The following is a 26,557-nucleotide window of genomic DNA, read 5'->3' as shown; positions in this document are numbered from 1 at the left end:
TGAATGATGGCTGATTGATCATGGATGATGATGCTGATGATGATGTCTGTCTGGGTCACCCATTCGATATGACAATATGGTTGCTGATCTTCCTGCTGCTTCAGGTCACTTCCGGTACCTTCTCAATCGCCGTGCACTGACGATAATTTGTGGCCATACGCATAATCCTCTCCTCTTGATTTCAAATATCCCGTCCCTCTTCCTCTCCCTCCTTGCGAGACGAGCAACCGAACAGCGAGGTGTTGGCTGACTGACTAATTGGGCCCCCAAGCCCTCCCGCAACGGACATGTCCACTCCCACTCCGGGGATCCAAAGATGCATGCCCGTATCAAGCAATGGTACGTATCATTTAGGTTTGTTCAAGGTTCGGGTTCAAGGGCCAAGGCCAGCTTGCACCCAAGGCTGCAGGGCTCTGACGCCGGTAGGGGCCCATCAGAACCGGTGCCCAATAGGCTCTCTCAATCCCTTGGACTCTGACGCTGTTCAGGAAAATCTTAACCCGGCCCAGGCGCCCAGCACGCTCAAGTTTTTTTTTTTTTTTGACCTCTTCAAGGTTCCACTGACGTAGTCTAGCCCCGCCGATCCTCCCACTTGTTGGATACGTATCTCCCTCGCGCCGGCTCCCTCGCACAGCCACATCTCGTGGTTTATCATCTGGTGCCGACGCCACTCTTTGATATTCCGCCACAATCCATGCGAATCTCTACCCCACCATTTCTAATCACATGATGACTCTTGGTCAAGGTCACATGAGACATGTCGTCGTATGTTGATTCATCACGGTTGGAATTTTCGACTCAGCTGCCAGATGTTAGCCAGTCCTGGGGAGCCTTGGAACTCAAATCAGGGGAGCTAAGAAAAAATATTCGCAGAGTCGTCGTATGACACGCCCTATGGTGTGACTAATCATACCATGCATGTACAGTACAAACATGTATGTGACTGTCTCATTGATTCAAGACAACACCTGTTCAAGCGTTACCGCCTACCCGGAGGATACTGCTCGATAGGGTAAAGACACAAAAATAAGAAAGAAAAAATCTCTATCCCATGCTCCCTATTGACCATGGGGATACGGAGTACACACTCGCTTGACGCAGGAACCGACCCTGGTCGCATCTCGCTGGTCGGGAACAGTTCAACAATCAATCGATGAAATGAAATGATATAATTGGATGAACATTTCTTCGAATTCTTCGCTGCAGTGCATTCTCGGCCTGACCGATCCGCTACCAGCCGTCGGATGCAATCGGACTTTGTGCTCCAGCCAATCAGACGTGTGGCTCGTTGGAAGCTAAGCCACAAGCTCTAATTTTACAGTCCATTTTCAAGCTGCCCACCCAGATCGATCTCGTTTGGTCCCGCCTGTTTCTAGAAGCCTTTGTGTTCTGTTTCTCCGTGAGCTGACTGAGCTGCCTCCATGTCCCAGCCCAACGGGTTTTCCGGCACGATTAACTCCTCGGACAGTTTTGATGATCACTTCGATTCCCCGATGCTCGGACAGAACTTCCCATTATAGATGGTCAAGGAGCCTGGAACTCTTTTTGATGATAACACCTATCCGGAAAGATGCATGAGTATTTCTGCAAGGTAGGCAAACGCTTCGGGTGAGATAACTCGGCACTTTGAACCAGGACCATATGGATGGAACTTGCGGGCCATAAGGTAGGCACCAAAATAAAATCCTTCATCGTTGGAACCACCTTACCTTAGTACTTACCTACCTGGGTCTGTGTAAAATAGGTATGCAAGATGTAGGTATCATTTGGGCCGGGGGTGCGACTTTGTCGGCAAAAGCTCATGACTTAAGAGTTGCACCCCATGTTCATCTCGATCTTGCTTCCTTCCCCGGTCCGAGAACCAAGAAGTGACATGCACAGCGTCTACAGGTAGTTACATACTCTTTAGGGAGCAAAAAAACTCAAGACTTGAGAAGAGGATGCCAAAATAAACTTAGCAAGGCGGCCCTCTAAGCTTAGGCTAGATTTACCTAAATAATTTTGTGGCTCAGGGTCAAGTACCTGAGTTTTCTTTCCTCCCTAGATACTGCAGCGTGAAATGAATATCAGCTACTGTAATTCTCAGCTATGCCAAACGTTTATTAGCCATGGTGTAGCCTACCTGGGACTAGGTGCTGGTCTTCCGTCCGTTGGGTCCGCGTAGGGCTGGCGGCGAAAATCTCAGCACAGTACCCGTACCCGCAACGGCGGCGGCTGAGGCCGGCACCGGGTGATCCATCTATCGCTATTAGAGTCTGAGCATCTATCTCACTACCAGCGCAAAGTATACCCGATGGCTTATAGTAACCAAGGTACCGATAGTCTTTACCGACTGTCTGTACGTGTGAATAGTGTGCCAATGTGTTTCCCCTAACACTAGATGTGATGCAATTTGCACATCGACATCTTGTCAGCCATCCGGCTCTTCAATCCTCCGATTTAGTTGTCGTCGGCGAACAGGATGAGTAGAGGATCAATAGAGCTGAGCAATCACCAAGCTGTGTGAGAAACAATGCTTGATTGAGGCATTGTTATGCTACGTTACAGGGGTAGACAGTACACTATTCGATTCGATGTAAGCTGGTACCGACTATTCAAGAATGGTCAAGGCGTTTCTCGGTACGACATGGTTGTTTCATCATTCGTTCCAAATATCCATCTCGAAATCTACAGTATATTTGTTGTCCGCACAGATAGATCTGATCATCGATATCCAGCTTCCACCGTTCGGCTTGTCCGTGTAGGGGGGCTCATGCATGCATAGCTTAATGACAATGGGCTATGGATTTGGTCATGGCCATTCATTCATTATCTCCGGCGCTCTCGGGTTTTCAGAGTAATCCGATCATGCCTAACTCCCAACTTCCCGGAGTCATTTGTAATCCCCGTCATCATTTAGCCACCTTCATGGCTGAGTAATAGTTGATCAATGCAAACGGTCTTTTTTCTCCTGCTGTTCATCCGTACCTAGGTAGTAGGCATGAGCCAAACCTGGTAAATTCCGCTCCCGGTTGTGTCTGCGTCTGCAGCGGCCTCGACCTAATTTTAGCAAACATCCACGTGGTCCAGGCCCGACGATCCTTTGTTCTCGCCACCCGTAGGCTCCGTAATCCGATACCTTCGGCCGATTGGCAAGAGCATGAGATGTATGCGAATATTGATCTATCGAGTGACATGCCTGCCTGTATCTGTTCTCCCTTGCTTAGTACATACCTAATAATCTACGGGGTCGCAAATATGTTGCGTATCGGCCAATTTCAAGCCATTGGGTAGTTAGTTTCACTCCGCCCGCAGTTGCCAAGCTTCAGAATGCTGATCACCAGGCGAGATATAGACTGTTCCAGAACCGCAATTATTCGGTCACCCAAGGCCTGTCGCGTTCGTATTCTCTCAGCCGACCCCAATGAATACGCAGTGAAGTGACTCATTGGTGGAGGCAGTGCAACAGCGATTATTGAGAGGTTACCAGCTGTCTCCAACTTGACACCCGGTTTTTGATGTCGGTCTCCAGGGTAGGCGGAGATCTCGGCAGCCTGGGCAATCTGACGCGAGTGAACAACCAATACATTGACATTAAGACCAACAATGTAATCATTTTATTTATTTATCTTTGAAGAGGGTTCATCTGGAGCTGCCACGGGTTTATGCTGACATTTTTAACGTGAGCCTTATGTGGAAGCCTGTTCCAGAACGCGAGTATTGAAAATCATCCACATAGATGAGACATGCCAAATCTCGCGACGTTAACCGCATCCTTCGACCAAAATATACCCTACGAGGATCTACATCCATATACTCAAAAACTCAGTGTAAGCGGAAAGCTGCACGGCGTACGTGTTAATGACAATCGACATAAAGATGGACATTACTTCATGAAATGCTGTCAACTATCCTAATCGTGAGGAATCAGACGCGTTCATGGAAGCATTGATAGCGACATACACGCAAATATGCCTCAACGGCATGCAACGTGCATGGCATCTACTCGCGTCCACAACCCAGCACATAACAGCCATTACATCCGGTGCGCGACAGGCTGAACACGTGGGCAATGTCGAAGTTCACAGACGGCCTACGTAGTACAGCAGGATGTTCACAGCAATTCAAGGAACATGCACTATGTGATGATCAAGATCGCCTCGAGGGCATGTTCGATTATCCCCGAATGTAATCCCCCGTTTCCCTATGATACATAACACCCAAAAACAAGACCGGACCCATTTGTCGTCATGAAACACCCTACATGGTCCTGCGCAGCAAGCAGTCGACCGCAAAGATTCGTAACAGCATGTAAAACAGAACGCGCTTAACCACCGAAACCGTAGAGGGTGCGGCCTTGTCGCTTCAGGGCGTATACAACATCGAGAGATGTGACTGTCTTGCGCTTGGCGTGCTCAGTGTATGTGACAGCATCACGAATGACACCCTCAAGGAAGGTCTTCAAGACACCGCGGGTCTCCTCGTAGATCACTGGAGGGCGTTAGTCACGGCCAACGTAGTATTGTGTAATGAGCAGCTTACTGGCAGAAATACGCTTGACACCACCTCGGCGAGCGAGACGTCGGATGGCGGGCTTGGTGATACCCTGGATGTTGTCTCGCAAGATCTTTCGGTGACGCTTGGCACCACCCTTGCCGAGGCCCTTGCCGCCCTTGCCGCCTGTGAAGATAAGTGTAAGCTTGGGGAGGAAACACGAGACGCGTCCACAACGCGTCGAATGTGATCGAGCACGTATGCATGTGCAGAGGCGAAGTGTCACTTACGTCCAGTCATTGTGATAGAGGGAGAGTTGGTTGTTTGATTGTGTGTGGTATGTGTATACACTGGTAGTGTATGGTGATGTGCAGTCGATGTAGAGAGACGTTGGATGAAAGTGTTTGAGTATGAGATGCAGCAATGTAGAGCGGGAGTGGGAGAGCTTAAGTACGAGTGGGCCAGAATCGGGATCAGTTGGCTGGACCCACTGTGTGATCTTGATCCCTGCTGGGCGACGCGATCTCTGAGCAGAGGTGCCTAGTGACGCGAGTTTTTAAGCTGACGAATTAAAAATTCGGATTGCGTTGATTTTTGAAATCGAAAGCGGGGGTCGGTCTCAGGCTCTCGGTTTCCGGCACTCAGCAGCATAACGTGCACCCGGCCAACTGAACTTGAGCCAGCCACCCACTTATGCAATTGGATGCAATGTTGTCCCACCAGTGTAAAGTCTCGTTGTAGGGTAGCTTTCGACTACGATATGTTTGTTAGTCCATGTGTGTAACATTGGCATACTGCAGTGTGGTAGAATTGCTGAGATGCTGTTACAAGCCCTATGGCATAAACTGTAGGCTATTGCGACTTATTGTGTATCGTCTGTGGCGAATTGCGTTACAGTTGCGTTGAGATTACTGCTTGGTGGAATATGGTTAACTGTGTCGTTGAATGTGCCCAACGACTCAAATGCCCAACTCGATACAGAGACATTAGCACAAAAGCAACGTAACCAAATAATGTCAATTGAGGTCCAAAATTGAGTAACAAGGTATCAAATGAAAATAATATCAACATCTACTGTATTTGCACACTTACCAGAATAGCATCATGCACAGTCTAAGCAACTGAGAACACATGAAGCTGTAGCCAATCATGGACTGACCAACAAGCATTACAATATTAACAGACTACAAAGATCAAACCATTCATCACATCCAACATCGCACAAGGCATACGCGTAGACTTATACAAAGACTGTGACGGAAATTGAGCTAGCGACATGTTCCCCAGAGTGGACTGTGACTATGACTACTAATGATTATGACTATGACTATGACCGTGACTTGTGACTGTGGCCATCTCATGGACCGTTTCCCCAGGTCGAGTTTCGCCTCAGTCAATAATCGGGTGCCTGGACTGAAATTCATAACCGCGGACAGCATATTCGCCATTGGCCGCCTGGCAAAATAGAGATCAGATTCCAACGGGTGGGCGACTTTGACAAGCGTGCGTGGGGCGCTACCTTACGCGGGCAGACGAGACAAATGAAAATCAGAGCCAATAGAAAATCAGCACGCGTGCAGCTTTTTTTTACGATCAGTGGTGCAGTTTTCACCGGGCCCCATTTTTCCATTTTCGGTGGGTGATTGCAAACAATACACTCCAATCAGCGCGCACGGTCCACTGCACTCAGATCAGCCGCCGCCTGCACACACAGGTATAAAGGAATCCCCCCGCCTGCTCCCTCTCTCGACTTTTCCTTCTGCATCACACACCCACTTCAGCCTCCCCCCCCACAATCATCCATCAACAACAACCACCATCAACCATCAATCACATACTCTTTTAACTCTTCCATCTTCACGTCAATCTTCAGCAATGGCTCGCACTAAGCAGACCGCCCGCAAGTCCACCGGTGGCAAGGCCCCTCGCAAGCAGCTCGCCTCTAAGGCTGGTAAGTCTTCACCGCGACTTCAACTCGACGCGTGTCGCGTCGGGTAACCAAAAACATGACCACTAACTTATCACCAACAGCCCGCAAGTCCGCCCCCTCTACCGGAGGTGTCAAGAAGCCTCACCGCTACAAGCCCGGTACCGTCGCTCTCCGTGAGATTCGACGATACCAGAAGTCGACCGAGCTCCTCATCCGAAAGCTCCCCTTCCAGCGTCTGGTAAGCATCACCTGCTACATTCGTCACCGCTTGACGCATACTAACATTCGACGAACAGGTTCGTGAGATTGCCCAGGACTTCAAGTCTGATCTCCGCTTCCAGTCTTCCGCCATCGGTGCTCTCCAGGAGTCCGTCGAGTCCTACCTCGTCTCCCTCTTTGAAGACACCAATCTCTGTGCCATCCACGCCAAGCGTGTCACCATCCAATCCAAGGACATCCAGCTTGCCCGCCGCCTCCGAGGTGAGCGCAACTAAGCGATATCACGTATGGGTATTCAGGAGGATCACGACTTTTTGCTTTGACACGAGGGATATTATGGTTAGGGGATAATCAAGGCGTTCACGAGGAACATGCTTTCTACAGTTGGGATGTATATTAAATGGCAAGCTAGTTAGCTGCCCCACGCAATCGACCACCGGTCTTTGATCATCATTTCTCGTTCCTCGTGACTCGACATTGATTTATGTAGCTCAATCACCGTCGCGGGTTCGAATCGAAATCCGAACGACGTAGCGCGACCGACTGCACACACGCGCCTGGTGTCAACTGAAGTATTGTCACTGGTACCTGCTCCGGTTGCCTACCTCATTGTGAACTGTCATTGTGCTCAATAATTAGCTGTGAAGGGAGCCTGACATTCAGCACATTTCCAACCCACCACGATCCATATTAAATGACTCATCGCCACAGCCTGTGCAAATAGTTGCACGGGATCAGTCACGCTCTCTAATCCATTCATCATTAACCGACTGCATCATGCAATTGCCAAACCCTACCGAGTTTTGCAAGGCTGGCTTCATGGTACCATTTACTCTGTTGAAGGACGTGGGGGATTCAACGGCTTATCTCAACAAGTATTATCTAATCGATCAAATTGAATGCATCTACTCTTTTTATTACAGACCAAATTACGCCAAAGAATCAACATGATATGTGGGAAGTTGCGCCAAAACATCGAAGCCACCTGTGCCAACTTTTCCAAGTCTACCCATCACCAGTCGACCACTGGGCGTAGATAGATCGTCCCAATCACCATCCAGCACAGCGTCCTTGAGGAATGCGAGTGTCGTCTCGAAACTCATCTTGGTGAAGGGACTGACGTTACCCTTCAGACCCATTCGGTTGAAAGGTGTAAACCCACCATTCCTCGTCATGTGGTCTCCGATCAGGTTCAGGTGGCGGTTGTCCACCTTGATGCCGTGAGATCCGAAAACGCCGGCAAGTTCTTGCACGATGTTTTGGCGAGCTGCCTCAACACCGTACACAGCCAGTACGGCAGCGATGTCGTTGGTCTGGATGCGGTTGGGGTCGATGAAATCGCTGTATCGCTGCATTGCCTGCAGGTTCACACCAGCAGTATGGATGACCTTTGTGTCCTTCTCCTCGACAAGGGTGCAGGCACCGACGCCAGAAATCTCCTGGATCACCGTCTTCTTCACAGCGTCTTGAACGAGGTTGAGCATGAGGACCTTGGGAATAGTTGAATCATACTCCAGTGTGAAACTGCAGCTGGCTCCCGTCTTCTCGTCGAACGAGAAGTCTGTGACTTCGGCGTATTGTTCAAGGACCCGGTTGACTCGTGCCTTTGCAGACCAGTCGACATCGTCGCCATCCCCGTCATCTTCTGCCTGCCGGGGGCTGCCATCGAAACCTTCATCCTCATCAGCATCATCCTCACCAGCATCTCGCTCCATTTCCTGCTGCACGGCATCATCGTCATCATCGTTGGGTCCATATGACACGGCCTCACTTCGTTTGGCTCGCTGCTTGGCATTCGTTGCGTCGTCATCACCGTCCTCGTCATCTTCATCATCTTCGAAATTGCCGGCAGCTTCGGCATTGGGAGCAGCCACCTCCACAACACCAACCTTGGTGCCAACATCGGGAGTGGCCATTGTAGACATAGTCATTCGCTTCCTTATGTCCTTCTTCACAAGAGTTAGCAGCCGGTGGAGGAGCTTCCTCTCAACAGCCTCGACAACGTCCGAGATATTGATGGCGTACGTCTTGGTGTACTCCTCCGAGTCGAAGAACTGTATATCGACCTTGTATATCTTGGCTGATCCATAAATCTTGCCTTGACCAACCTTCTCTTCAACGTTGATGCTATCGAGTATGAAGCCAAGAGGCAACACTGATATAGACTTGGCGAAGATCTCTGCATCTTCTACAGACATCTCCTCGATTGGGTAAATAGACATGGCAGGGGTGGAGATCTTGTCGCTAGCTGTCATGAGTATCTCACGCAGTCGAGGGATACCCAGCGTGACGTTCTTGGCAGAGTGACCAGCCAAATGGAAGGTGTTCAGTGTCATTTGCGTCGAAGGCTCACCAACAGATTGACCCGCTACGATTCCGACAGCTTCTCCAGGCTCCACAAGAGACCGCAAGTATTTCATCGCGAACAGCATCTCCGCATTCTTCTTGTTGAGGCTCACGCGGGAAAGCGCAAGCTTATTCTTATCCGATTTGTCTCGGATAAGGCCATCCTTATTCTCCTTGATGTATGAAGTCATGGCCTTGTAGAATTTCTCAGATGTGGCGAACGCAGTTGTGGCAGGATTGAAGAGACCTGAGATCGGATCCTGAGCCTTGGGATCTTTAATGTTGGTATGCTTGAGAGCCTTCTTCATGTATTTGGAGATCGCATCGCGGTGCATTCCCAGGCGGTCGCCAACGGTAGGGTCGTAACGGAGCTGTGAAGCCTCTGATGTGACGTTCTCCAGGATGAAGCTGAAATCAGTCAAATATTTCTGCTTAGAAACATCGAGGCCATCCTCGCCATACAGGAACTGGATCATGGAGCCATCTGCATCTCGCACGGTGGTATCGTACGCGACCGTCAAACCCTCCATACCCTTGATAACACATCGCTGCAGGTACCCGGAGCGGGACGTCTTGACAGCAGTATCAATCAGACCTTCTCGACCAGCCATGTGATGGAAATAGTACTCTTGAGGTCGGATACCTGTAAGGAAGCGCTGCACGATATAACCGCCAGCTCGCGCATGAGTCTCGAATGGGTTAAAGCATGGCAACGACTTGCCGCTGACCATGATAGGGACACGCCGACCCTCTAAAACTTGCTGACCAAGGTTACAAGAAATCAGCGAAGCATTGACTCTGGATCCCTTGGCACCGGATGTTGTCATGGCTTGCATCTGGTTGAAGGGGAAAGCCTTCTCGAGACCAACAGGCATGGTAGCTGTCTGGATCTTGTCCGTGATCTTACTAAGACCTTCCTTCATCAGAAGATCCAGACCTTCTTGTTTGCTGTCGTCGCGAAGTACCTCTTCTAGACGCTCCAATAGTAGAGGATCTCTGGGACCTGGGTCCTGCTCGAGAGAAACGTAGGAAGATGCAACTTTGAGACCCACTGAGTCGGCAGGCACAAGCGCTTCTCGCCGTGCTTGCTCTCCCTCAGGTGTAAGTCTCAGATCATCCATACCACACGAGAAGGCCCTCATGTTGAGATATCGGGTGAGCAATCTACCGAGACTACTCAAGAGCTTACCCGCAACGGCCGGGCCATAAATCTCATGAACAGCGTGGATTACACCGCCAGAGCTGGGACCAATCTGCGACTTATCCAGAATACCGGTGATGAATTCGCCCTCCTGAAAAACAACAGTTCCTTCTTCAGAGCTAACGCCCCACTGACTGGCTTTGATTTGTGTTTCCGCTTTCATGGAAAGCCCACCGCAGTTGGGAGGCTGCATGTTCTTCAAGATGGTGGTGATGACCTGCTTGCCAGTCCATCGAGCTACAGGTCGAATCACTGCAGGGGCAACAAGTTCGATTCTCTCGCCAACAATGTGACCGCTCTCGGGCCGCAATGCGTTGTAAACCAGTTGTTGATAGTCGCCCTTGGTGAAGAATGTGTCGCGATTACAGAGAGCAACGGATACTGAGATATGATCCTGAATGAGACCTCGAAGAGGTTTTCCCGCAGTACCAGATAGATATTGGTGATCAGTGTCGGCAATCTGGAGGGCTTCGGCGCGGGCAACTTCGTTCTGCGGGAAATGCATGTTCATCTCATCACCATCGAAATCAGCGTTGTATGTGTTGCAGTTGGCGTAGTGCATTCGAATCGTCTTCTCGCCAGGGAGAACTCGAACTCGATGTCCCATAATAGACGGCTTGTGAAGTGTTGGCTGCCTGTTCATCAGAACGACATCGCCATTGGTCAGATGGCGGTAGACCTTCTTGTTCCGGGTCCTAGCAGCATTACTGCTCGTGGGAGCCAGTAGCTGGTTCGCGAGAGACACACGATCGTCGACTGATTTGTTGCGAAGGTTGACGATCTGGCCATTTTCATTCTCGATAGCAAAAGCGCCGGGCCATTTGTCGACACCGTTGATGACAGCTTGTTGCATGTCTCTGAAGTTGTGACTGGTCACTGGCTCGGGATATGTCAACTTCTTTGCAAAGACAGGTGGGACACCGATTTCGTTGGTCTCAATATTGGGATCGGGTGAGATGACACTTCGAGCGGCGTAATTAACACGCTTTCCCATCATGTTCTTTCGGAAGAGACCTTCCTTCTTCTCGAGCTTCTGCTTGATGCCATCCTCGTTGCGCTTCGCTGCAGCGCCTTGAACAGGGTTTTTATTCTTATCAATAAGCGCGTTGACTGACTCTTGTAGCTCTGCTGAGGCTTGATGCATCCTGTTGACATCGGCTTTTTCCTCCTGTAACTCCCTGTGTAGACGCGCGATCGTCCCACAGCCTCTAAGAATATTTTTGTAAAGAGAATTTTGCTGGGCTTCAGAAATCTCGGACTCGCCTGTTCGAGCCTCGGGGCGGTAGCGGTTGGGAGGAACTAGGATGGTTGTCAAAAAGAACATGTCGGGCGTGACTTTGGTAGAGCTTCGGGTCGGGGGCTTCGCGTTGTATAGGAGGGAAACCAATTCTTGCTCCTTGGTGAACAACTCGTTGAGACGAGCTCGAACCTCCATAGCGCTGATATACCGCTGTGGAGAAGAAGAAATAGAAGCCGTGTCCGCATCTGTCATCTCCGTGTCCTGATGGGCGACATCTCCATTAATGCGGGAAGTCTCACGAGCAGGAGAAGCCACATCTGCAACGCCCTCGTCGGAAGAGTATCCATCGGGCTTCTGTTTGGTTGCAGCTTGGTGGACCCTGGTCATAGCATCGGCCTGCTTGAAATTCTTCTGAGCCATCTTGGCCTTGTCCTTATCAGACAGGGATCTCTCAAAGACTTTAACAAATCGATCCTTGCGGTATGAGGGTGAAATGCCACCACAGCTAGCGCAAACTCTGCGCTTGGTGATTTCTACCAGGAACTCCTTAATAATCTCACGACGCATTTCGCACGATCCCTCGTGTTTTCCTCTCTTTGTTTCGCCTCTCTTGATCTTGATACCGTTAAGACACTTGTCGACGTACTTGTCTCTTGCGCGCGTTACGTTATCGATCGAGTTGGTGGCGCCCTCCTCCTCAGCTTCACTTTCCAATTCAGAGAAGTCGCCGAGCTCGATGGCCAGCTCGTTATCACCAATGGCACCCACTACGTGAGCCTCTTGTATCAAGCCGTGCTGAAGGAGTTTTAGTTGGCACACATACTTGTGTAGTTCTTTCTGGGGAAGTCGGAATCCTTTGCAGTATACGCAGGCAGCCTTCAGGAGTCGGTAAGCTTGATCCATGAATACTGGATGATATACTGGCACAGGAAGTTGAATGTGTCCAGCATGTCCGGGGCATGTAGCCTGGTTCAAGTTACATGTTGTGCACCTGCGATTGCGCTGTGAGAGGCTGTCTTCGTCAATCTTGGTATGTCAATGGAACTTACGGCGCATCGCCCCAAGATCCGAGGGCAGGGTCATAGAGACCGCCCGGTACAGGATTGAGAAGATTGTCAAACGTTTCGGGGTTCTCAATTCGCTTCACAGAGATTGCTCGGATTTCCTTTGGTGACAAGAACGTAAACTCAACGCTCTCTACCCCGGATGCGACCGGCTGTGCGATGTTCATGGTGACGTTACTGCCGCCCTTTCGAGCGAATAATATGGCGATTGAGCGACGTCTTTGGGTTAACTGACGAAATCCATTCCCAGCGCAGTATGCGAAGTGAAGATAAATCGGAGAGGTAGTGGGGACCGTTGCGAGAGAACAATTTTTTGGCGGTGCGGCCCGGCAGAATTTTAGACCGATCTATGCAGCCAGTCTTGCGCGCGACTCAGTGTCTCCACGCTTGGCTCTGGCTGACCTTGCCATTTGCATCATCTTGAAAGCTGTATCTATTGCACGCGCATCACCGAAACCACGACCGCCGGACCTTCCAACTGAATTTTTCCTGTTGATACCCGCCATAGTTCGCAGTTGAAATAATTGATCATCCAAACGCGCTCTTTAGCACAGCTGTAAAAGGCAGTGTCTTTGTAGCCTTAATCAAACGATCAGGCATCGTTGAGCTGCAGTGATGGATCGCAACAACCAATCCCATGGGCTCGGCCCTCGCCATGATGCATCATCGCGAGTGCAAAAGACCGAGTCTGCTGCGGACAGGATGGCTGCACTCAAGGCTCGAGTCGCCGCAGCAATCGGAACCAGCAAGGCAAAGGGGGGTCTAAATGTTGGGCTTCATCCTGCCTTGGAAGATCTAGGATCATATAAGCCCGCAAGTAAACCAAAGGAATCGACACCAATACCATCAAGCGGGCGAACAGACAAGGTCCGATCGCAAGACGCCACGAGGCTAGGCTTGGGCAACAAACAGAATGGAGAAAACCCCTACTACGATCCTAGTCTTTCAACACAACCTGGTGGAGGGAAGGGACGACAGTCAAGATCACTTGTGTTCAACCAGAAGGGCAAATATATTGCCCAAGCCAATGCTCTTCGTCGACAAGCCGCCTTGGAGGCGATGAAAAAACGAATTGCAGAGCAAACTCGAAAAGCTGGTATCGACGATGATCTAGATGTTGAAAGGAACTATGTCGTGGATGCACCGCCAGAGATTGAGTGGTGGGATGAAGGACTTGTTGACGGAGGAAGCTATTACAGGCTGGATGACCCTTCGAAACTCAAACTTACGACAGCTGACAGCATTATCACTGAATACATTCAGCATCCGGTTGCACTCGAGCCACCTCAAGACCGACATGTTCCAGCGGCGAAGCCTATGTTCCTGACTTCGAGAGAGCAAGCAAAATTGAGGCGACAACGGCGAATGGCTGAGCTAAAAGAAATGCAAGCTAAAATTCGCTTGGGATTGGTACCAGCTCCACCTCCCAAGGTCAAGAAGGGCAACCTGATGCGAGTTCTTGGTGACGGTGAGGCTAACATATGATTTCACTGACTCAATCACATACTAATGTTTTTTCTAGTTGCCGTCAAGGATCCAACTGCTGTCGAAGCGCGTGTCAATCGAGAGATTGCGGAACGCCACCAGAAACATGTCGAAACAAACGAAGAAAGAAAACTCACCAAAGATCAGAAACACGAAAAAATCGCGACGAATCAACAAAAAGACGCCGAGAAGGGAATCCACATGTTGGTCTTCAAGATTGAAAGCCTAGCGAATGGGCAACACCGTTATAAGATCGGTATGAACGCTGAGCAACTGGCACTTACAGGCATATGCGTCATGCACCCCAAATTCAATTTGGTGATTGTAGAAGGAGGTGAATGGAGTATCAAGAAGTACAAGAAGCTCATGCTTAACCGAATCGACTGGACCGAGAATTCGCCGTCAAGAGACCGAGACGGAAAACAAGGCGCCACACGCGACTGGCTCCTGGCCGAAAAGGATAACGGCGAGCTCAAGGATATGTCGATGAACGAATGCAAGCTTGTCTTTGAGGGCGAAGAGAAGGCACGAGCATTCAGAAAATGGGGAAGTAAAGTGTGTGAGACAGACTCGGAAGCGAGAGATGCTCTGGCCCGTACCAAGATGGACAACTTCTGGCAACTCGCCAAAGGCTTTGCCTAAGCAAACAGACAGATACGTATGGATATTCGCCGAGGTGCGACAAGAACTCCGAACTCCTCAGAGGTGTGGCTCAATTATTAACAAACTCCCCTAATAAATGGCTGTAAACTTGCGAAAGATTTGCATAGTCTGGACTATCATGACTGTGACATATTGCACGGATACAGAGAATAACTATGTGGCAAGTAGATGAACATCCCGGGACTTCTTGAATAGGTGTTCCTTGCTAGGCGCCTTGCTCCATGAGTATGAGAGCGAGATTATGGGGTTGCAATTGACAGACGCGGCGACGAGCATCTGATACTCGTCGAGCCGAGGAACTCATGAGATACTTGGTAACCTTGCGTCATTAATGTGTGACAGTGCTTTGGGTTCAACAACAAATGTTCTAAGGCTCTTGTGCAGTAGCATCCTAAGAATAGAACTAGGGGTCTGTTATTGCGATCTAGACTCTGGACTTTGACTTATACGTAGAGTTCTGTACAAAAGAGACCCTGGGCGCGGCCGCCTCAACGGGCCTTTGCCATATACCCAGTAGCTAGATGTGCCCCTTGGTTGCTCGCAGTTTGGTCGACGGATTGTAAACAGGCCCTGGGGGCTAGAAGATCACCACCAACTGACAAGGATACAGGAGGTACTGCAGTAACAAACCAATATGGCAGGCAGATTCCGGGGAATTTGCCGGTTTAGGTGCTGCAGCTCTACGTACCTGTCTTGTGCGACCTTGCATTGTCAGACCAAGAACGGAACTGGATGAGAGCTGAGGCAACGCTTCCGGCGTACCTCAGCCGTGAGATAGATCTTCGAGATCCTTGACTTGAAGATCATCATGGCATGCATGGATGGTCTGGAAGGCTCCAAGTGGGATGGATCTCCGTGGACCCCTGATCGAGGAGAAAGACCTAGGCTGGGGATCGATCATAGCCAGCGCACGGCTCACTTGGAAATCGCCTGAATCCCGTTTAGAGTCTGTCAGGAAAACTCTAATTCGGTGCATGTCATCCAAACCGTTGAGCAGGGATAGGCGAGGCAGAAGTCATCGCGAAACCACACTCAACCTCTGGAGATGGGCAACGAAGCAGATGGGATTGTATATCGTGGTGCGGGCTGGAACTGCGGAAGAGCACTACTACAAGAAACGTGTGTTCGTGCGAGAATGGACATCTTGCTCGATACTGCTCAGCCATAACCGTCGCGACAACTGTCATCTGTAGTCACCACCCAGATTGAAGATGCGCACTCACTGCCAAGAGCTATTCGGAATCAATATGGTGGGCAATCATCCTGGCAGGCATCCAGGATCTGATTTAAATAGCCTCCGTGGAAGCAAGCAAAGGAGAAAGTACCGTAGCTACCGTTCTCATCACAGGCCATGGCATTCCTAATGCAGTGGCTTCTGCAGGTGTAGGTACCAGGAATCGATGGAACAGTCAAAGATTGCCCACCATCCATTGCCCCCTCTCTTTGTCGTCCTAGATTACCCACTCGTGCCTCGATCCCAGAGACAGTTGGTGTGCCATTGCCAGTCAAGAGCTGGCTCTGAATTAAGCTTGTGCAGCAACCGATCGGTGATTGCAGTTTTGGGACGCTCTTCAAGTCATGATCTTCACGAAGGGTAACCGCACGAACCGCGTCTGATCATTCAATCTTGACCGGGACGTGTAATTAACTCGGCGATGAGAAGACAATGGCCGAATGCCGTTTGTGTAACCCTCGCCCCATGGAGTCTATCGATCCCATTACTGTGGAAGCTCTGATTCCGAGGTGTCATTATGACTCCTGCACTCAAGAGGTTTCAGAGGGTTTTGCTTTCTTTGCTGCAGAGTTTTCGGGCCGGACTCTGCGGATGAACAATCTGGCTCCTTTGCAAGGTTCCAGGTTTCCCAGGATCCTTGACTTTTTGCACGCAGTCATCCAAAGCTCAGTTAGTTATATGGACCTTGAAGACGAACGTTTGTTAGAACAGTACGGAGTAATAATATTGTGATTAGAGTTGAAAGGAAGTGGCTTTTCTCAGTTTCGCCAGCATCGCAAAAGTATGGGTTGATGATTCAAGCCTTTCATGGTGCAGATGGCAGCCCTGCAGCGCCTGGTCTGTATACGATATACGACGCTTGTAAACAGACGGTTTGGAAGTATCTAGGTCTTGCGCCGTAGATCATTCAAGAACTCTTCAGCTCATGATTATTATATAGTAGGTAGCCGAGCCCGCAGCCAATAAGGAGGGAGCCGAGCAAAATAATCTGCATCTAAAACCCTGGCGCATGTGGGAACAAAACAAAACAACACAACACAATACTCTATAACGTGCCTGCCTGCCTGCTTGCTCGCTCTGAAATTGGATCGTGGACTTAAACCTACTACCTAGGTACCTTAGGCTTTGGCGTCTCGGCGGCAAAAAGAACCGGTGCGCCTGCGCCTGTCAGGTCTGTACATATAGTTAGACTAATGATTATCCAGGGACCCTAGAAAGCTGGGACGTTTTGTCTTGGCTTTCGCCAATTTGGGCAAACTCGTCGCGACTTTACCCCCGTAAGGTGGTGGAGGTTAGAGACGGGATGGACCAAAAATTAGGAACCCCCGCCATGAGACAGAAGCCCCCGAGGCACTAACGTTAGCTGAGTGCTCCCTCTTCATGGACTTACTCGGCTGATGATGCATACCCGCTATTTGTACTGATTTTCCATTGCTTGCTCCTCGATTGCTGGTGTATTCGTATGTACGGATGTTGTACGTAGCGTCATCATTTAGCGCAGTAGCATCGTCGGATGCAATACATCGCCTCCCCAGATGCATGGACTGGGAGAAGAGATCTTGCTTTCTGACAAATACCTACTACCTATCTAACCGCGAGAGCAACGCGGATATGGCCTATAATCTCCGTCCGAGTGGGCTTTGTCCTACAAGATTAATTTGGTGGGTGTATCTATCTCAACTGCAGATAGATATTGGATGGATGGATGGATGCGCAAAGGTCCCTAAAATTATATACGGACGGAGTCCACGCAGTGTAAGAACGGAAGTATTGAAAGGACCGGGCCGTCGTAGGGTAAGACAAGACAAGATAAGGCGAGCCTCAAACTGTGTTTTGTGCCGTGGATTTGGAAATGCAGTATCTTCGGTCCGGCTGCGTTTAAACGGGATGAATGAATATTGAGGCTATTTGCCAACATGTGCGTCCATCCACCGCTGGGGCGTTGATATGTCCAGTACAGCCCGGTTAGTAAGGTACTAAGGTACCCTACCTAAGGTACCTAGGTATGTAGAGGCCGTTTTGCGGGGCGCCACCGGCCGTTGAGCGGACTGGAGGCCAGGAACAAGCCGATATCTACTGCCACATCTGGTAAGGTTACAGACACTGTAGACTTCCTAACAAACAGCCGCGCCATTTGGGCCTTCAGAAGTCCCATCACAGGCCGTTTCAAGGATAAATAGCACTGTCCTTTCGTTACATCGTGCCCACCTACTCCACAAGTTCCTGACCCACCTGGACCGCGCCCACTCAATTATTCCGTGCAACGGCAGCGTGTAGGGATAAATTGGACATGAGAGCTTCCACATATCACATCCATTCTCCAGACCAGCCGGAGTCACGGCCCTGCCCCAAGCCAAATACAGCACTTGACCGGTTCGACCAGGGGTTTATTCCCTATTATCCTCTGGGGTTTCCTCGGTCTTGAGCCGTTTCCTCGTACTTTACCGTATCGGCTTTTCGGATCTAGCCCGGTTCCTACTGTACTTGGCCTTGCCTTGCCATTCGCCTGGCTTGCACCGAGCCGGACTCGCACGAGTCGCACGAGTCGCACCACCTGATCCGTTGGCCCTACCATGCCATTGAGACGGGACGCATACAGAGATTAGAGCCTACCGTGAGGCCCCTGGCCCTCATCCTGATGGGACCTATGTCTGCACATGAACGATCCATGATTTGGCCAAGGAACCTCCCTCCATTTTCAGGAACGCTAGACGATAATTATGAGGACGCAAAGCACGAACCGTCGCCAACAGGTCAGCGGTGATGGCCCCCAAATTCTGACTGGTCAACAGAGCTCAAAGGAATTATGGCAGCATGCTGTGGAATGGTGTTTATGACGTTGCAGCCATCAAGCTTTTCCTTGATTCTGTCTCGGCGAATCTACCATGCTGCCCTCCAAAGATAATAATAGTGAGCAACCATAGGATGCCAACGACAAATGCGCTCACTTGTTTACCTACTCTCCAAGGTGCCTTACGTACCTACCTACCTAAGACCGCGGGCCACCGTCGTTGGTTCTCACGCACCTGCATCTACCTCGCGGTCATGGCACTACAAGTGCTTGAACTGCATGGGCCAGCCTGCCAAATTGGGGCTGTGCGCACACTTCAATCCAGAGAAAGCGCAAGGTGCCGTACTCGATATCTTCCGAGTGTGTTGGTGTTCTTCTTGTGCTGGCTCTTGATGGTGGAGAACTCATGGGACGATGGCATCACTTTGAAAAAGAACCCACGAACATGGTTCAAATACGGACATATTCCAAACTTGGACTGGCTTGGGCTGAGCCGGGATTAGGCTCTGTCTCTATGCTACTTCGTTCGTTATCGTTGCACCAACAACAGTGCCTGCACAGAGTGTTAAGCAGCCGTCTCTCAAGTCTTGGAAATCCTGGTCGCTGCGGAATGCGGCCCTCTATACCTTAGCTCGCTTTAGGGTTGATTTTATGCTCTAATTTGGGGCACTCAACGGCCTGACTTGCACACATCTTACTTGCCTGCTTGGCTTGGTGGTGACAGCAAACGGCCCTAGCGATACCGTTATCTACCTCAAGTCATCCGCGAGATCTGTCAAGGGTCGCAATGGCCCAGCCGTGTGGTTGGCGAGCTCGATCCTGGCCTAGACCTCATTTCGCTCTCCTCCCGGCCCCGTCACCCGCTTCTCGACACCTTCCCAGTGGCTCTCTAGCCGTGAACGCCAACCTACCCGTCTCCCCACCTTGGACTCGCCTTTCTAGCTTGTCTTGCCTGTTTCTCTAGCACCCCCCATGTACCTAGGCGGAGACTGATCCTTCGACAATCCTCGTCTGGGTCTAATTCATCGATGGTAGTAGCTTCATCAAAGAGGATCTAAGTAATCGATCTTCCCTGTACGTACGTCCATTTCTCGCCCAGGACTTAGTTTGGTCGACGTTCGTCTTTGTTGCCACCGTCCGTCTGCGTCTGTTGCTCGCAACTCCATCTCCCGTGTTGGTTGTGTCCTCGCTGTATTTATCCTACTGATACCCCGTCATGGGGTTTCCCGTCTTGGTTGATGAATCTCTACTCACTGTAGTACCTAATCTAACGGTGCCTGTGGCCTGTGGTTCTCTACCTACCGGAAGTGCATGGCTCATGAGACCCTAGCATCCCCACGGATTCTAACCCGACCCTCGCATACTTGCTTTCTATAACGACTTCAAATATGTACCTGACACCTCCCTCGACCTCGAACTCCCCCGTATCGCAGTATTCACAGTTCTTCGAAACGAGTTCGTCCAGTTCTGACACTTCCTGCCCCCCGAATCGCCTGCCGTCTTGCTACGGCTCTCCATTTCAGCAAGCTGTCTCAGGCGTTTCACATTCAGACTTGGATTCGGATTCGTACTCCCACCACGCTCGCTGGTTCACAGTGCCTCAGCCAGAGCTTCTATCACCGCCTCCCATGGACCACGGTAGCACTGCTTGGGTCACACCAGACGGCTTAGTGGCTGGAACAAGCACAGCTTCTTCAAGCTCGGTAGAACCTGACGCCCTGCATGCGGATTTTAATGCATTTGCTGGATACGACTCTTGTTTGCCTCCCTCATATCAGACACATGACGCCTACATGCCGCCCAGTCGCAACACGTCAGTCCATGAGCCCTCATTGTCGTCTACTAGCCAATCCTCGCGAGCGCCATCAATAGGCGCAAGACCACCGTATGGATACTTGCAAGATCCTTCTAACTCAAGATTCAGAGTCGAAGGCTCCGTGAGCAGCTATGGTCAGGGATATGACCCGCAACCGTACTCAACTGCCGGTCCATCTGCTGCTGCTTATCAAACCGACGGGGCCTCCTTCGCTTCAAATCTGCCCTCCAGCCTCGGCGCAAGTAGTTCAACGACCTGGCCGAAGCAAGAATATGAGGTGCCGCAGTTCTATTCTACCCCACAAAATCAACTTCCTGATCTTGGCCAGGAGAGGAGACTGTTGAAGACAAGCAAGGCTAAGAGACCCACAAGAAAGCACACATCGAAGGAAGAGGCAAACTTCCAATGCGAAGTCAAAGGATGCGGGAAATTCTTCAGTCGCAGTTACAACTATAAATCGCACCTAGAGACTCATGATGAGAAGCGCGAATATCCATTTCCCTGCACTGTCGACGGGTGCACTAAGAAGTTTGTGCGGAAGACCGACCTTCAACGACACCACCAGAGTGTGCACATGAAGGAACGCAATCATAAGTGTGACTATTGCGGACGCCTCTTCGCCCGAAAGGACACTCTGAGAAGGTAAGCATGCCATGCACTCCGGCGCTCACAAACTCTAATAGTTAAAATTGTAGACATATGGAGGACGGCTGTTCGAAGCGGTTTGATATCGGGACACTCAACTTGCAAGGTCCAGGTTTCGCAGGGTTGGGGATTGTTAGCCCAACCAGACCGTCCGGCTTAGACCCTCGCCGCCCTGGATAGGCTTGGGTATAACATGCTACACAGTCGTCATCAACACCACAGATGTATTTAAAGATACATAGTAATCCACCGATGTGGCCGGGTCCTTGATCGGGAAGAAGTTAGACTTCTTTCAGAGGCCTTTTCTTCAGGCATTTCAAGTTAGAAACGGCATCAAAACCTGGCCTAGAATTGGAAAAGGTAGGCTGGCTAATGATACCGCGGCAAAGTGTCTTGCTGACTTGTATTCTTTAGGAACACGTATTCTCACTTAAGAAAGGAAGTAATCAGACTCACGAAACCCAATGGGCTGTATGTATCAAAATAACAACAACAACATGATGAGTTGGTGGCAAAGTGCACTCGAACTGGAGGTCCACTTATCGGCGTCTCCGTATATTCTGGATAAAGCCTTGCTCCAATATGCAGATACTGCAACGGTTGAGGCAGAGACACAAAAGTTCTCGAGAAGGAAAACTCTGTTGGTGCCTTTCCACATGCGACGGCCTAGGGTTCGCATGCATTATGCAGAGAGCCTCACCTGGGCGATATGTCGAAACGACTCACCTCGGCATATGCGAACTTGACAAATAGAATCTTGATCTGGAAGCTCGCTGGTAATGGGATCCTTTGTGCCAAGTCCCACTCTGGAGAATAATTTGTCAAGGTTTGCTGCTCGACTAGAGCAAGCGAGTCCAACTCTCGCATCCTTGTGATTAAGATTGCTTGCGGCTGCAGTTTGATTACATGACACCGAGGCTCACACTAGCATCATTGAGTAGAATAGAATGAACAGATTCTTGAGTGAAGCTGCACAGCAGAAAATGGAGCAGGTCTAGTTGACGGTACGGTAGGAAGACCACCAAGGACGTTATCTGGCATATCTTGGTACGATGTAGTGAAAATAAAGATTCAGTACAAATAAAGATTCTCATCCACATGCAACAATGCCGACTGAAGACAAGGGTCTGTCTGTGGAGCATCGCCTATCGATTTGGATTGAATTGTCATCACCCCGTAATTTGTACGGTATTTCGCTTCGCAGGTTCATGCTTTGGCTTGTTGATCCGATTGGATCGTGGGAAACAGTGTACATCCTAACGTTAGAAGGATGGATTGCATTGTATCCGCAAGTACCTATGTATTGATAATGCCGGCAGAGCATTCGTCATGGGCACACTGTATGTACGGAGGCACCTTTGATTTTTCTTTTCATGTTCAATACTAACGTTACCTACCTACTAAGGTAGTAGTAGTCTGAAGCAATCTCAAGTACAGAATTGAGGTACTAACTGCTTCGATGTGAGTACGTGGAGGTTTTGTTGATAACATGCTTGCCTACATACGTGGCAGAGGCGTAACTAATGCATGTGATAAATAGCACCTGGTGTTGAACTGGATCTTCTAGAAAGGTGCCTAAAATTGGAGTGGAGTTTCTTCAGATCGCAGCACAAGTACGGAGTAGCATTTCTCACAATCCGGCTGTAGAGATACATTTGTTTCAAGGCACAGTACCTTACTCGGCAAGGTGAGTTAAGGTAAGGTACCTAAGGTAGTCAGTACATATCTAGGTACCTACTAACTGACCTTGCTTTAGGTAGTTGATACCTTACCTACCTACCTTAGTAGTTGGAGGTAGCCCCATATTTTAAAGGCAGACATCATCCCCCACGTCATGGCGTCTCTTGAATCACAGCCCAGATCGGTCAAGCCAGCCCTGAAGCCTTGGCCTTAGCCAAGTTCTCTTCTTCTTCTTCTTCCTCCTCCTCCGATTTCTATGGCCTTGTGAGAGACCAGCAAGGAAGCTTCAAGCTCTACCTAGGTACCCATGGCACGGCCGACTACTACAGACTATACAGCTGCCGCGCAAGGCTTGACCCGAGAGCGTTAGGTTGTTGATACGCATTCAATCCAATCCCACCTGTAGTCGCGACCCTAGCGAGACATCACCACCCTCGATCGACATGACTGACGATAACCACACCTACAGCGCCAAATGTCGCCTGGCCCCTATTTCTCGCGTTCAACGCGAAGATGAGGTTCCCCCGGTCGAGGCTCAGTTCTTCTACTCGTCCGTCATCCCCATTGACGACCCCCTTTCAACTTCCTCAACTGTTGGTGCCGAATCAAAGACAAATAAAGGACAAGTGCGCCCCTTTTCGCGAGGTGATAATAATGCGCTGGAAAAGGCTTGGCTGAGTCTCATGTCTGAGCCTTCACGTCTCGCTCATCAAGATGCACTGAAGAATCTGGACCGCACTCCTCAATTTGATACAGAGGTGCTCGCCTCGCTCATCCAGCTTATAGCCACAAATCACTGGGAGAGGCACCGGAAAGGCTATCAGCCACAAGACGTGACAGCTCCAGCCAGTGATGTACTGCCCACAACGCCTGTGCCCGCCTGTTGCTGTGAATTGGCCCTTGACGTTTCCCAAGAACTCGAGAGAGCTTTCTGCGCCCTTGTCAGGCGGCGAAATCCAGCCCTGAATGTTGACCAAGTCACGCAACAGGTCGTGTTTGTACTTGATCGGTTGAAAAAGCAAGCCAACGATGAATTTGAGGCTCAACCGGTATCAAACAGCACATCCTCGAGCCATCCAGGAACCGCTTCCACCAGTACTACTAACCACCCAGTTACCCGCATTCCCAAGACCACAACAACAGAGACTCGTAGTTCTAAGCGTCGATCAACTATAGGAGAAATGAGAGCAAGAACCAACAGCTTATCCATCTCACAGCCCCCAGGACTACGAACACCCGTTGGCAGTCCCGGCCTTACACGACCACCAGTTGTCGATGATGGAATTTCTGGTAGACCATTCGTACGCGTTGGAAGTCCAGAGACGCAGTCAGAACCCGGATCTCTCCTGCTGATTGGACTTGGAGGCCCAGATCGGGATACCTCTCGAAACCCGGATTACCCTCAAGTCGTTTCCGAACAAGAAGAGACTGTGACCATGGCGAACCAAGGGGCCCAGGCAGTACCTGAGGAGAGCCAGACCAAGGTAGCCGAGGTTGCGGTTGGAATATCAAGACTTCATATGGTCACGTTGCCTGTGCTTCAGATGAAGCCGATATACTGGTCCCCCATCAACGATGTTGCAGTTGTTTCTAGGGCGACGTGGTTCTATAGGTTGTATTTCCAGGGTCGATAAGAATGATGTAACTGACTTGATCCAGAGACACCATGCTCCCAATACCGCCGGCTGTTGCTAATCAGTTAGAGGCCGGCTATCACTATCTGCGACCATGGACTGAGACATGGAGTGATGAGCTCCGATGTGCTATCGACGTGGGACCATTGGGTGAAGAAAAGATTTCATATAGACTATGGCCAGAAGATTCAGAGATAGGATACGGGGACGACTTCCTTGAGCCAGTTATACCATCAGATCCATTTTGCGCTGCTCGCTGCTTTCGAGGTGAAGCTGCTGCTGAAGGTAGTATTGACATGACTCCCATGAAGAAGGCAACAGCGGAAGACGCAAACATCCCGACCCGACCGTATTCGAATTATCATGTCCTGTATAAGAATGCCTCTGAAGCTTTTCTACTAAAACCGAGCCTGAAGCCATCAGCATACTATGGCCGACGACCGACGATGAAGATCATGAAAGGCGTCACTGTCGGGATTCCTGTTGCTCGAGGCTTCGATCGAGCAGTATGGGAACGCCTACACCACAGGAAACAGGCAACAAACAAAGCAGGTGCTTCTGCTGCCGATGAGTCACACGAAAGTCGTGGACAAGATGTATGCGCTGCTTGCAAAGTTGACAAGGAGAAGCGTCAAGTGACTGATCTGGTTCTTGTCGCTCACGGCATTGGCCAGAAATTTGCAGAGAGGGTCGAGAGTTTCCATTTCACTCATGCCATCAATGGATTTCGCCGAGCTGTGAATATGGAGCTCCAGAGCCCTCTGGTCAAGCAGGTTCTACGCGACGATCAGAATGGACTGATGATCTTACCCCTAAATTGGCGAATGGGCTTGTCTTTTGAGGATGGAGGACCAATGAGGGAGGAGGATAAGGAAGAATACACGCCGGAGGGGTTTGGACTCAAAGACATCGAACCTGATACGATTCCAGCCGTTCGCAGCATGATATCAGACATCATGTTCGACATCCCCTTTTACATGTCACACCACAAAGGGAAAATGATCCAGGCTCTTGTATCAGAAGCAAATCGTGTCTATCGACTCTGGTGCCGTAACAATCCAGGTTTTGCTGAGAATGGACGCGTCCACATGATCGGACATTCCCTTGGGAGTGCAATGGCTCTTGAGATTCTCTCAAATCAACCAAACATAGCGCCAAGGCTAGACTGGTCTCGAAAGGAACCCGAGACACGTTTCTTCGAGTTTGATACCAAGAATCTTTTCCTGGCGGGCAGCCCTGCGGGATTCTTTCTTCTTCTGGAGCGTGGTGTCCTGATGCCTCGCCATGGTCGAATGAAGCCCGGAGCTGATTCGAACGACATCGTATCGAAAGACGTCGTAGCAGAGGCCGGGACTTTTGGCTGCTTGGCTGTGGACAACATATACAACATCCTTGCCAAGGAAGATCCTATTGCGTACCTGCTCAATGGCGCCGTGGACCCTGTCTACGCGGCGAGTCTCAAAAAGGCTTACGTCCCTAGCATTTCGGGTTCTCTGTGGAAGTCTGTCGGCGCCGCAATGCGAGGGGTGGTACCAGGCATGGCACCAGCACCCAACCCTCTCGTCCCGGAGCCGGAGCGTCCTTCAACGATCCGATTGCCCTCTCAGTTAGAACTTGAGGTGCACGACTTTACCCGGGAGGAGATTGCAGAGAGAAAGGCATTTTTGCTTAACGACAACGGGCAAATCGACTGGTACCTCCGTTCTGGGGGAGGGCCTTTGGAAATACAGTACCTCAACATGCTCAGTGCGCACTCCAGCTATTGGACTAATCATGATTTTATCCGAATGCTCTGCATCGAGATTGGACGAAAGCCGGGTCGGGCACATTCTATTCCGGCCCTCCGAGCAACAAAAGCTGCCAAGAGACTTTTGGTAGATTAGATCATTGTTCTTATTTTTAACGCATAGAGCAGATGATGTCCTTGTTTTGTCCTTCGTTTCTTTTGATTGAGTATGCCCGAGTTGGGCGAACGGACAGCATTCCGCGTTCTGGCATTGTGTTTGGAGTCAACCAAAAATAAGGCTCAGCTAGATTTTTGTTCAAGATGGATCAGCACTGCAAAGGAGTTATGTAACCAACTTTAGACGGGGTTTAGCATTCTCTGATTAATTCGAATAATATGATATAAATTGA

General features: G+C 50.1%; 6 protein-coding genes across 6 annotated transcripts; 4 read left to right on the top strand and 2 right to left on the bottom strand.

Annotated features, from left to right (window-relative positions):
• Nucleotides 1-4,306: 4,306 nt before the first annotated feature.
• Nucleotides 4,307-4,773, bottom strand: FPRO_13086 (Histone H4; the record flags this gene model as incomplete). The annotated part of the gene is made up of 3 exons (XM_031223673.1): nt 4,307-4,470; nt 4,522-4,659; nt 4,764-4,773. The coding sequence occupies 3 exons, from the start codon at nt 4,771-4,773 to the stop codon at nt 4,307-4,309; spliced, it is 312 nt and encodes a 103-aa protein (XP_031089009.1).
• Nucleotides 4,774-6,348: 1,575 nt separating this feature from the next.
• Nucleotides 6,349-6,897, top strand: FPRO_13085 (Histone H3; the record flags this gene model as incomplete). Its single annotated transcript, XM_031223672.1, has 3 exons — nt 6,349-6,424; nt 6,505-6,641; nt 6,700-6,897. The coding sequence occupies 3 exons, from the start codon at nt 6,349-6,351 to the stop codon at nt 6,895-6,897; spliced, it is 411 nt and encodes a 136-aa protein (XP_031089008.1).
• Nucleotides 6,898-7,551: 654 nt separating this feature from the next.
• Nucleotides 7,552-12,640, bottom strand: FPRO_13084 (putative DNA-directed RNA polymerase I; the record flags this gene model as incomplete). Its single annotated transcript, XM_031223671.1, has 2 exons — nt 7,552-12,400; nt 12,459-12,640. 2 exons carry the CDS (start codon nt 12,638-12,640, stop codon nt 7,552-7,554), a joined length of 5,031 nt encoding a protein of 1,676 aa, XP_031089007.1.
• Nucleotides 12,641-13,088: 448 nt separating this feature from the next.
• Nucleotides 13,089-14,600, top strand: FPRO_13083 (uncharacterized protein; the record flags this gene model as incomplete). Its single annotated transcript, XM_031223670.1, has 2 exons — nt 13,089-13,941; nt 13,996-14,600. The coding sequence occupies 2 exons, from the start codon at nt 13,089-13,091 to the stop codon at nt 14,598-14,600; spliced, it is 1,458 nt and encodes a 485-aa protein (XP_031089006.1).
• A 5,434-nt stretch (nt 14,601-20,034) lies between these two features.
• Nucleotides 20,035-21,287, top strand: FPRO_13082 (uncharacterized protein; the record flags this gene model as incomplete). Its single annotated transcript, XM_031223668.1, has 2 exons — nt 20,035-21,104; nt 21,158-21,287. 2 exons carry the CDS (start codon nt 20,035-20,037, stop codon nt 21,285-21,287), a joined length of 1,200 nt encoding a protein of 399 aa, XP_031089005.1.
• A 1,943-nt stretch (nt 21,288-23,230) lies between these two features.
• On the top strand, nt 23,231-26,304 carry FPRO_13081 (uncharacterized protein; the record flags this gene model as incomplete). Its single annotated transcript, XM_031223667.1, has 2 exons — nt 23,231-24,399; nt 24,447-26,304. The coding sequence occupies 2 exons, from the start codon at nt 23,231-23,233 to the stop codon at nt 26,302-26,304; spliced, it is 3,027 nt and encodes a 1,008-aa protein (XP_031089004.1).
• Nucleotides 26,305-26,557: the final 253 nt, after the last annotated feature.

The sequence above is a fragment of the Fusarium proliferatum genome (assembly GCF_900067095.1).
Source record: "Fusarium proliferatum ET1 genome assembly, contig: FPRO_scaffold013, whole genome shotgun sequence".
Classification (NCBI taxonomy): domain Eukaryota; kingdom Fungi; phylum Ascomycota; class Sordariomycetes; order Hypocreales; family Nectriaceae; genus Fusarium; species Fusarium proliferatum.
This window is presented reverse-complemented; position numbering and strand designations above follow the sequence as displayed.